Source organism: Trachurus japonicus, chromosome 19 (assembly GCF_045865225.1).
Source record: "Trachurus japonicus isolate A0001 chromosome 19, Traja_1.0".
Lineage (NCBI taxonomy): Eukaryota > Metazoa > Chordata > Actinopteri > Carangiformes > Carangidae > Trachurus > Trachurus japonicus.
Window position 1 is genome coordinate 2,242,388 of NC_140925.1, and position 12,142 is coordinate 2,254,529.

At 43.0% G+C, this 12,142-nt stretch overlaps 1 protein-coding gene across 1 annotated transcript in view; it reads right to left on the minus strand.

The window, feature by feature from the left end:
- Nucleotides 1–12,142, minus strand: part of grid1b (glutamate receptor, ionotropic, delta 1b) — a 691,238-nt gene that overhangs the window by 233,648 nt on the left and 445,448 nt on the right. Inside the window, 1 exon segment of the mRNA XM_085761156.1 lies at nucleotides 1,070–1,275. Within this exon segment, the coding sequence (XP_085617282.1) occupies nucleotides 1,070–1,275 (206 nt within the window).

Consider the following 12,142-nt stretch of genomic DNA (forward strand, 5'->3'; position numbering starts at 1 on the left):
AAATGAAACAGGTAATAAATAATGAGTAAAACTCAGCGTCCCCTGTGTGTGTGTGTGTGTGTTCCATCTGTCACTCCAGGTGGCCACTTACACCTGGGCGCGTGCACACAGACACACACACACACACACACACACACACACACACACAGACACACATGCACACACACTTTTCTGCACAATGATCAGTTCCCTGTTTGCGCTGCTTGACAACACACACTTGTTCCCAGTGTGTTCACTGTCTCGGTGCCTCCCTGCACCTACCTACAGGTGTGTGTGTGTGTGTGTGTGTGTGTGCGTCTGTGTGTCTGTTCACTACACAGACTCCCTCCTTTCTGTCCGTTCTACTGATGTATTGGTTCTGTTCTTCACACACATTCTTTCAGTCCTTGAACTGAACACACGTCCAGCTGCTTCAAACTCAACGCTCAACAACCACTGTGACCTGGATCAATGACACACACACTCTACACACACTCTACACACACTTCACTACGGTGGCCCTGAGAGCTCAACACACTGCAGCTTTAGAAAACACATCACACACTACAGGAGTGTTTCTGGAGGACATGATAAAGCGAGGGACCGGTCCGTTTGGTTTATTAGAATGTTAATGTCACATGATTCACATGGTATTGATCACATTGATCATGTTGGCTTAGCATTAGCCTTTAGCCTGGTCCTCCAGAAACACTTCCTGTTTTGTCGGGAGTTTCTGTCAAACTGTTTAAGTTGTTTTCAGATTTTTTTTGCAGGTTTATGTTTGATCTTTATGTGTTTTCCTGAGCTGCAGTGAGTTGAACCTTCTGGGCCACCGTAGTTGTGCCTTCAACATCTCTAAATCCACTTCCTGTATGCACGGTGAGAACAATGTGCATGTTCCCAACACCTCTTCACTCACATTCACACTCACTCCTGAGCAAAAACAACTTGTACACACACACACACAGAAACCAACGCTGTGTTTCTGCATCAACAGCTCAGAACTGAAACTTCCCAGCATCATTTCTCTCCTGCTTACTGCTCAGGTGTGTAACTAAGAGCGAGTCAACAAAGCGCAGCGCGGACCGACCTGCTGGATGAAGGTGTGCGCTCCGTGGGGGCTGAGCAGCAGGATGGCGCGGCGCAGCGTGTCCCGGTAGCGGTTCAGCTCCTCCGTCCTCATGGTGGTGAAGAGGTTGGTGAAGACGCGGCTGATGTTCCGGTCCACGCGCTGCAGAGCCACGTCCACGCCCTGACGGGACGTCTGGTCCAGGAAGCCCTGCAGCCCGCGGATGTCTGCAGGAACACAGAGGGAGGGGGGACAGAGGTATGAAGGACTTGGAGAAAATAATAATAAGTAAAAGTAGAAATACCGTAACTGAAAATGACTTTGGTAAAAGTTAAAGTCACCCGTAAGAAAATCACTGGAGTAAAAGTCTTAAAGTAGCTCACATTAAATTCACTCAAGTAACAAAAGTAAAGTACAAAGTATTTTTATAGTACGCATAAAAAGAAGCAAAACAACCAAAAATAGTTCTCCCCTTGTTCTCTTTATTTCACTTCCAGGTGAATGAAACAGATGTGGTCTGATCAAACAAAGAAACACCTGAGCAAACATGGAGAGTGAGTGAATCAAGTGTCTGGTGTCTCCCTGAGAACACAACTATAAATAAAGTGTCTGCCTAAGAACACAACAAAGTGGTGACGTTTTCTGTGTCTTCCTCATCAACGTTAACTGTGAAGGTCGCCATATTGATCTCCGCAACCTCGCCATCCCGTCCTTACCTCTAATCTTTGCGAGAGTACCGTCCTCTCGGGCACGGCCATTCCAGCTGTTTTAATTTGTAGTGAGTTACGAGGTGGCAAACATCAAAGTAACATAATGAAAGTATATTTTTTTAAAGGGACTACAGTGAGTTTTGGAAAGCAAAGTGTTTTCACACTACATTTCCCATGAGCCTCTGGTTCTCTCCCATGGTGAAATTCCGTTGTCAAAAGACGGACGGAAGTGAAAACATTTGCCAAGAATGTTTTCATTCATCAAGAATGAAAGTCGGAGGTTGGAAGACGATCAGATACCGTCGTAGTTCCGATCATAAACGATCAGGGGTGGAAAGAGTACCAAAAAAATCTACTCAAGTAAAAGTACAGTTACCTTGATGAAATTTTACTCAAGTAAAAGTAAAAGTACTGGTGTAAAAATCTACTCAAGTAAAAGTAAAAAGTAGTTCATTTAAAATTTACTCAGAGTACAAGTTACTTAGTTACTTTTTTTTTTTTGGGGGGGGGGGGGGTATGATGGCCAGAGATTGGCCATTCTCTGTGCATGTCTCTGTGTTCCAAATGTGTCCCTTCTCCATCGATACACTGGTCTCCATCATCTTTAGCTCCTGTGGCACCAACTTGATTCTGACCTTCTGAGCCAATCAGATGGACAGTTACAGTTACTGGCACTAAGGTTGTCACGATCATGATCATGATACTAACATTTTCAACTCAATATCGATATTAAGGAAAATATTCGATACTCAATACCATTTTCAATACGGATAAAAAAAGAAAAGAAAAATCTCTCTCTCCCTCTTTCACTCACACACACCTGTTTTTTTTTACTGTCTTTCCTGTCTGCTCTCAAGGAGGAGAAGGAGGAGGGGGGGGGGTTACTGTAGGTTCTCTCTCTCTGCCTCTTTACTGTAACTGCTCTGAAGCAGTGGGCTGCTTGTCTGTTCCTCTGAGCATGGCCATGGATCTGACTGGGCTCCTACATTTAACTCAACGGACCGCCGGTCCGGCCTTCAGCCCCGGTGTGTCTGGCACGGTCACCATAAACGTAGCCGAATAGATGGACATGCCTGATAACGTTGTCTTTAATCATTAACGTCAGCTTTTAACCGCTAGCTGTGGCTAACGGCTAATATAAGACGACAACATAGCGACGAGCCCTGTTATGCACTAACTCACGTAGCAGGGAGGGGGAAAGAGGTGTGTACCTGCCTGCATAGATGACCTGCTGCTGCTGTGTGCGTCTGTGAAGGGAGAGAGAGAGAGAGAGAGGCGGCAGCAGCGTAGCTACTTTTGACAACCCACACAGAGTTAGCTATATATTTTTTACTTTGTAACTTAAGCTATTTAAAATGTAACTAAGTAAATTTCTTCCAACAATATGTACTCAAGTAAAAGTAAAAGTACTGATTTTAAAAATTACTCAAAAAAGTACAAGTACACATAAAAGCTACTTAATTACAGTAACTTGAGTAAATGTAACTCGTTACTTTCCACCCCTGTAAACGATGCCAACTAGCGATCCGGTGACGTTATTCCCAAGACCCGCCAGGCAGCGTCCGCGAAACCAAAACTCGGAAATGCTGGGTGAGTCGACCACTAAATAATAATATGAGAATAATGATAAAGACAAAATGATATATTTATGGAAAATGGAGCCATTAACAAGTGGTAACATAGATTCATCCACATTAATGTGAGACTCTTTTAGAACCAAAAGCAAACTCCTCGGGGGAACTTCAACTTTTAAATGTAGTAGAGTAAAAGTAAAAGTGCTGATTAAAAAAGTAACCTAAGTAAAGTACAGATCGTCAAAAAAACTACTCAAGTAGTGTAAACAAAGTACATCTACGTGGTTACTATCCGCCTCTGTGGAGAAAGAGAGGTGAAATCAGTGCAGTGGAAAAGTCTTTAAGCTGACAGAGGAGGGAAATCACTGGACACTCTTGGACTTCTACATATTTTAAACTTTTTAAATCATCTCTCTGAAGACCTGAGGTTGTTTAATTCCACATTAAGCTGAAGGTTTCCCGCACTAATTTGTGGAAGCCGGTGGAATTAGCTGCTCAAGGTCGGGAAACCTTCCAGCCTCCCATCAGGACCTTCACTTCCAGCAGCAGCAGCTGGAGAAGCTGAAACCTGCTGCATGTTAACATCCACTTCTCCTCCTCTCTCCTCTCTCAGCTCAGTGAAACACTTCTGACCCGTCTGAGGAAGATAATGAACATTGCCGTCGCCAAAGAGAAACTGATAAATGATCGATAAAAGCTAAGAAGTGACTGTGTGTCATGTGTAACGGCCAATCAAAACACAGGAACCACCACCACCTCTTATAACAGCCTCAGTCCAGAAACATTAGCCCACAGACCATCCCTTAATCCTCAGCTATCTCCCTCTCTCTACTACGTACTACTATGTCTCCATGGCAACAGAGTTTTCCATGAAACAGAAAACATTATAACCTGCATCAACACATCTGTTTTCTTTTTTCTTCCCGCTGCTGTAGCTACAGCTGTTGGTCTAACTCCAGTCCTGAACAGATGGACACCAGAGTTATGAGTTTGTTTTTCCAAACAGCAGAAAACATGTCTTATTCCTGTGGTGCTGTAATGGAATAAAAAACACCATCCTGTCTCTTTAACAGGATGTACTTCGCATCCTGTGCTTTGTCCGACCTGCAGAGCTCAGAACATCTTGACTACAGTAAACAGTCTGTCGCTCCTCACAGCCTTGGATAATATAGGCTATGTACAGTGGCAAGAAAAAGTATGTGAACCCTTTGGGATTTCCTAGTTTTCTGCATCAAAGGAGAATTCCGGCCATTTTTGACCCCTAAATCGTTGTCCTGATGGTCACCCATGGGGGGAGCAAAAAACACGACTAAGATTGTTACAGTTACAGTTACAGTTACACCATGGCTAGACGGCGCTAGGGATAGCAACAACGCTAACCCATGGGGGCAATTCTTTCAACCACAACAAACACTCAGAAGACAATCAAATATCGTTATCGTTAAGAAGATTTTGATTCACCTAAACAATTCCTAAACAAATTACATTCAGACTTATTCTTTGGTTTGTAATCCGCCGACCGCTGGTAAACCGGTAGGCCAGCTGGACCATGCAAACTTTTTATTTTTTTGACCCCACCTCTTAAAAGAATAAGATTGAAAATTGTTAGAAACTGGAATTAAAATTCAAACAATGTCCAACCATAACCCACCTGATCGTCTTTTCTCCAAATCGATCAACTTTGATGTAGCAGACAAACTCTAGACTTAACGACTTGATCGATCCGATCTGGAGAAACTCCACGGTTGATCGACAAACACCACTCTACATGTGTGAACTCTCCAAAGACTCATCAACCACGTACGTATCTAACATGCTAACTGTTGCGGTGCATTCCCAGCAGACGGGAAGTGAATCTGGAGGATTTGTGTTTACTCAGGTGAGTATGAACAACTTGCTTGAGGAGGAGATCCATCAGAGAACCAAACGCCGTCATGTCTGGGTTAATAATAACCACACAGCTCAGCCCCCGACACAGCGTCACGCCAATATTAAATTATGTAAATGTGTATATTTGCGTTGTGTCAAGCCCATCATTCACATTGCTGGCACAAATTTGCATGTATTCACGTCTTTGTACTGTCAGACCAAGTCGTTGATTAGCTACAGCCAATGAGAGAACAGGATACAGGATGATGTCATCTGCTATGAACTCTTTATGACTTCTGAAATCTGCCCAAACCCCAACCTGAACCTCAGTCTCACTGTCTCAACCCAAAGCTCCGTTCACAGCTTTACAGACTTTCCTGGTTGTATTTACATCAAGAAAACCAAACCCTCTGTCTCTTCCTCTTCCTCCTCCTCCTCCTCCTCCTCCTCCTCCTCCTCCTCCTCCTCTTCCTCCTCCTCCTCCTCCTCCTGTGTTGTAGACATTAATATTATCTAATAAACCGACAGAAGGGTTTGTGTTAGTATGTAAAGAGGAGGAGAGCTGCTCCACCTCCTGGATGATCCATCATCAGGAGTTATTAACCCTCAGCGATGGAACTATTCATCTCCGCTCCTTTAAAAAGGGAAACCGCGGCTTTGCATGGCTTTCATTGTCTGATGCGTCTTCACCACGTTGGAAACAATTAACATCACATCGCTGTGTTGTGACATCGGAGCCACTTGACGTCTTCAAAGCGTTGACGAAACCTCGAAAAAACCCTTCACCACCATTCACATACAACAGACCATAATAATAATTCACTGTCACAGCTCTGAAGCAGAGACCTGGAGGTAGACAGGACTTATTCTAATAAAAGAGGAAAGGAAGAAGGAGCAGCAGCGGCTGACAGCTCGTGGTTTCTTACAGCTTCTGCAGCTCCTCACTAATGACCAGTGTCAGACTCTCAGCCGTCCGGCTTGATTACTGGAAGCCAACTGACGCACGCCCTCAATTACTGTTCAAAGCCCGGCTGATTCTGGGAAGTCTTTGTAGGAGCTGCTTTCATCTCGCCTGATGTTTTTCATGTCCTGTGTATGGGCTCATAAACAACCCACATCCACATCCACATCCACATCCACACAAACAGCAGCAGGTGAATCAGAGCCGTGGAAACCGACGACCTCGGCCCGGTTGTTCAAAGGTAATCTGATCTGATCGGATTGTGGATAACGGATTGGATCAAATCTTGAAAATGGGTTGTTTCAAAACCAAAAACGGATTCTGAGATCGGATCAGATCACGTAATCCAGTCTTGGTTTTAGGGCTGACCCAAAAAATTGCTATGGTAATCGATCATGAAGGTCTGTGATCGATTTTTTTTTTTCCCCTCCTTTTTCCCTTTTTGACACCGGTTCTCATCGGCAGTTGTTACATTAAAATGAGTCGGCTACTTGGCATCCTGGAAACCGGCCTGGTTTTGGAGATATGCAGTGTTTGTTTGCCATTACTTTCATTGTTTCCGCTCGACTCTAGACTAAAGGACCTGAACTAGAGCATCATTATCCGGATTTGGTCATCTTGAAAATTTGGATTTGGATCAGACTGATCCAATCCAACTTTGCGTTGAACAACTGGGATAGAAGTAAGACGGATCACGTGATCCTGGATAGCAAAAAAAAAGGGATTTCAAAATCTGGATCATTTTTATCCAGATTACCCCTTTTGAACAACTGAATCACCACCGTCGTCTTTGTCGTTTACCTGCAGATCGCTCCCAACCGCCACAGAAGTTTCTTTTTTCCTGACATGCAGCGCTCTGCTGTGTTTTAGCTGGTGACAGACTGTTTGGACTGAACATCTACCTCCTTTTCTCCTTCCTCCCCTCCCTCCCTCCATCCCTCCATCCCTCTCTGTCTATTAGCTCTGACAGCTGTAGCTTGTACCCAGTCCTGTCTGACTCCGACTGCCACTCTCTACTCCTACACCTCCTCTTTTCTTACTCCGTACATCTAACATCCATCCATCCATCCATCCGTCATCCATCAGTCAGTCTCATCCTCCCACCTCTCCTCCAGTAAACTTTTAAGGAGGAGAAGGGAACACTCTCTCTCTCTCTCTCTCTCTTCTCTAGTGGAACAATTGGATGAACCATATGATGCGATTTGATATTCAGAGGCTGTGAGAGTCGCAGTTTCCCACTGGTTTCAAACGCAGCAGCACTCGAGGCATAAAGCTCTGTGGGAGGCAGCAGCATCAAGCAGCCGTCCGTCCGTCCGTCTGTCTGTCAGCGACCGGCGACTCTACTCTACTCTACCTGCTCTGTTCCTGGAAGATGTGACAAAAAAACATACAAATAAAAGGCACCGAATATAAAAAAAACAAAAGAACTATGAGCAACAGACTGAGAAAGAGTGAGTTACAGCTTCAAGCTCAGTGAAAAAACAATAAAACACTTTGCACATCAGGACTCATTACACAATGAATCAAGGATCACTAATTTAAAGCAACCTTCAGGAAATGGATGAGGAAGTGGGAACATGAACTCATGTCACTAAAAGCATCATGAATATTCAAGGAAAGAAAAGAAAAGAAAAGAAAACAAGCATCCAGGTGAAACGCTCTTAAATCAAACCAGACTTTTCTTTTCTTCTTAATGAATCTTTAATTTGCTTCTTTTTTTCTTTGCTTTTTACCTTGAGAAGTTAACAAGACAACTTTCATTTCTAAATTTAACTCACCTTTCGTCTTTTTAATCAGTGCATTAACGAGGTAATGTGATCAATAATAAACTGAAGTGACTCAGCATTGACACTGCATTCAGATACACAGTGACAAAAACACCAGTTATAAGTTGAAATAATTAAATTTTCTCCTCATTTCTATAAAGTTAATACAATAAAGCTGAAGCTAAAGGTCGCTTCGTGCAGCTTTTAAGCCTTTAAGCTTCTCCTGCTGATTTCCTGAGACAAGAATTGAATCCTACATCCAGTACAGGATGTTATTTGCATAATATTAGATGTTCTATGATATGTAATGTTGACTTACAGCACCTAACGACTGCCTGGATTACAGCCCTTTGCCTTAAATCACATATGTCTTTTTTTTTAGTTTTACTGGTGTTTGTGTTGTAGAAGTTGTTATTTTCACTTTCACTGACTCTGTTGTTACTTTGAACGCATCGTGTCTCTCTGCTGCTGCTGCTCTATATGCACCGACCCTCACACACACACACACACGTCTCTGTGTAGAGGATCATTATTATTAGCAGTGATAGTGTTGAATAATTCATAATTCATCCGCTGCCTGTGCCACTGTTTTCCCATCACATGACCAACATTTGCATCCATCCATCCCATCCTACTAGCTATCTGCTGCTATCTGCTGCTATCTGCTGCTCTCGCTGTATTTCCATTCATCCCCTCTCTCTGTGCGTCTTGTCATCACGTCTTTCTCTCTCCAGAAATCTGCTGGAAATAATAAAAAAAAAAGAAAAAAACGAAGTAATCCCTGCTTCTCCCGAGCTCAAGCACTGGAACAACACAAGTGGAAAGGACTTGAAAGCAATTTGCCGGAGCTCCTCGTCAGCCAGCCGCAATTTCTAATCAATTTCTCCAGAGCCCCTTTGAGCAAGGCACTGTGGGGGGAGAGGAGAGGAGCTGCACTTATCTCTACCTCCATCACACACGCACCAATCTCTCCTCTGCAGTCGGCGGCTGCAGTTGGCAGGTGGTCGTCGTCTGGCCGCAGGAAGAAAAAACGCCTCAGATTTAATTTAGATTCACACGACACGACATGGAAATACTGTAACGCTGCAGCTGATACTCACACTTTTTCACATGTTTCGGCCGTGCAGCAAATTATCAACGCTCGTGTGTTCGCCGCTCGCGTTACGTTTTAATTCAAATGTGAATCAGGTGTTTTGCAGCACATATTTTTATTTTTATTTTTTTTATATCAGTTAATGTCACTGCTCCTCCAGCGGAGCACTGAAAAAAAACACCAAGTCACGTTCACAGTCGAGTAAAACGGGTGTAAACTGCACGACAAGCGCTCAGAATCAGTTGTTTCCAAGCTGTGGGTCTGAATGTTATAATAAATAGTGTTTTTAAAATGAAATAATTAACAAAACATGGATAATATGCTATATCGGGCTGCCTCGGTGTAACTTTACTTACTTTACTTTAACATTTCACATCCAACACAAAAGACGAGTTGAAAGATGAGGAATCAATAAGCGATCACATAGAAGAGCTGACAGTTAATTTAGTAAATATACAGTCGACCTCACACATTAATGACATTGCATTACATAACGTTATGTTTTTGTTGTTCGTTACATTAAACGTTACAATTTGTCTGCATTTAAACCCCGATAAAAATCGTTATCTTGTCGTTTTCGTCATATTTCCGCCATTTTTCCGACTTGTGTGTTTGTTTTTCACCAGGAATCTGCTCAACTGGAAAGGTGACGTCGATTCGTTACGAGCTTACGCCATTAAAGGGTCAGTTCGCCACAGTTACAGTTAAATAAAGCATGTTTATACAGTATATATATTACTACTGTTCTGTATAGACTCACTAAGGTCAACTGCTGTTTCTCTGAGTGTGTGAATCATTGTTTAACTGCCACTGGCTCTGATTTATCTGCCCCCCTGGGGGGTAATAAAGATAAGACGGGGTTCGACTGTGATTGACTGATTGACACAGACGTCTGGTCTCTCTAAAGAAACGTGATTGACTGATGTTACAACAACAACAACAACTTGGCTTTGAACGTGACGTCAGGACGTTCGTCTTTGTCTCATTAGTTCCAGGAAACTCAGGGTCGTAAAACATCCTCATACTGCCCCCCTACCCACATACTGCCCCCCTACCCCACCCCAACCCCCCCCCCCCAGCCTGAGTAGCTACTATTTGTAATCAATGTGGACATTTTAGACAAATCATTTGAGTGAGAGAGAGGAAAGCGGCTCCCAGGTGAAGTTATTACAGAAACAGGAGCAACGTGACCTTCAGCAGCGAATTCATTACTGATACTGTCGGTGTTTCACAGACATTTATTTATTATTTCTAGTTTAGATTTCACATTCATATCAAAAACCCACATTAATGAGGGTTTTATGGAGAGCTGGTTCAACAACTGTCCCGTCCTGCAGAAGCTCAGACCCTGAACACATCTTCTTTGTTTGCACTTTAAACCTTGATGCTCCTGAACATGCTGCATTAAATTAAAAACGGTAAAAGTAACAATAGAGCAGACTAATAATAATATTTGGAGCAGAGTTATAATGAATAATTTGAGGCTCTGCACATTTAAATACTTAAACATCCATTATAGAGAGAAAGAGGCCAGTCGGTCCGGCGCTTTTAAGCTTCAACCGCTCGCGATCAGACGCTTCATAGAAAGTGACATTTTCCTTCTGTTGCACTTATACTGTAAGTCGTCCTGAATAAAGCTCTCTGCTAAATGTTTAAACTCTGACTCAGAGCTGAGGCCATGCAGGTAGCAGTAGCAGTAGCAGCCTCCAGGTATCTGCTCACCGCTCCCGGCTGCTGTTTCCCTCCCCGATGTGAGACGTCACTTTGCTTATGATTCACTGATCCAAAGGAAATATATTTAAAGAAAAAAAAAAAAGAAAACCTGAAGGAAGCTGAAGCTGAGAGAAGGGACGAGGCTTCTGGCAGAGGCTCAGACCATAAATACGTCTGAAAGTTCAGAAAATGTCAGTGCAGTAATAATTGAGGGGAGGAAGCAGTCACATCAATTCACCTGCAGCAGCAGCAGCAGCAGCAGCATCAGCATCGTCCTCTGCATCACATCACTACGACGACGATGATGTACAGACAGAAACCAAAGAGGACAGGAAGTGGACTGAGCTCACAGTTTGAAAAACAAACAAAACATAAATGTTCTGAGTAAATAAATGTTATTTGAGTCTCATCTGCACAATGTGAGAAAATAAATATCAAGCCATCGATCGTTCATGTCATCAAACCCACTTAAACTCAATCAATCTATTTTTTATAACAGCATCATCAAACTGAGTTTTGAATGGGTTTTTATTTTCCTGCAATTTGTCTTTTTTCTTCCACGAATACGTTTTAAGGTTCGATTTTAATTTTAATTTTCTGTTGTTGAAGCGCTGCAGTGAAGAATTACTTGGAAATAGAAACACAAATACCGTATTAAAACTATAATAATTCTTCGGGCATAAAGTAACAAGAAATGATGCAAAACAAAACCAACAGGTCCAGAGGTCAGTTGGTTTCCCCTCCGGCTCAGACAGTGTGAGAGGTTTTTCTCCAGAGTGAAATGTGGAAACTGGATGAAACAAGAAAAAAAAAAAGAAAAAGAAAAGGACGGATAGAAAGAAAAGATTCTTTATCATCCCTCATTCCTCCTCTCTTTCCTCAGCTCTGTCCTCCTCCTCCCTCCTGCTGCTGCTGCTGCTGCTCTCATTAGTTCAGTGTGAGTCATGACACCTGGACAAAGAGACCACACACACACACACACACACACACACACACACACACTGAACAAAACGTCTGAGCTCCCCCTTCACATCTTCTTTTAGAAACACCTTCTGCTTCCTTTGATGGATGTCTAGAATCTCTGTTTGTATGTTTACATCCCGTCACCGTGGCAACAGTACAGCTATAAGCCGACTAGTCAAAAGGCATCAAGCTGTGGATGGAGCTGCAGACGGAGATCAGGGACGTGATGTCAAAAGTGACGCTGCAGAAAATGTTCTGGTTGCACAGAGCGATGTCAGTAAATCACAGTGAACATTATAGATATTTAAGCAGATAGCCAATCACAGGAGAGGGATGCTGTTGTACAGTGGCCTATAGACCGACCCAATCTCCTTGTTGTTTACAACTAGTACAGAAACCAGGGGGATATTCCATCAAAGTCGCTAAGAAAAACCAGACTATGGTG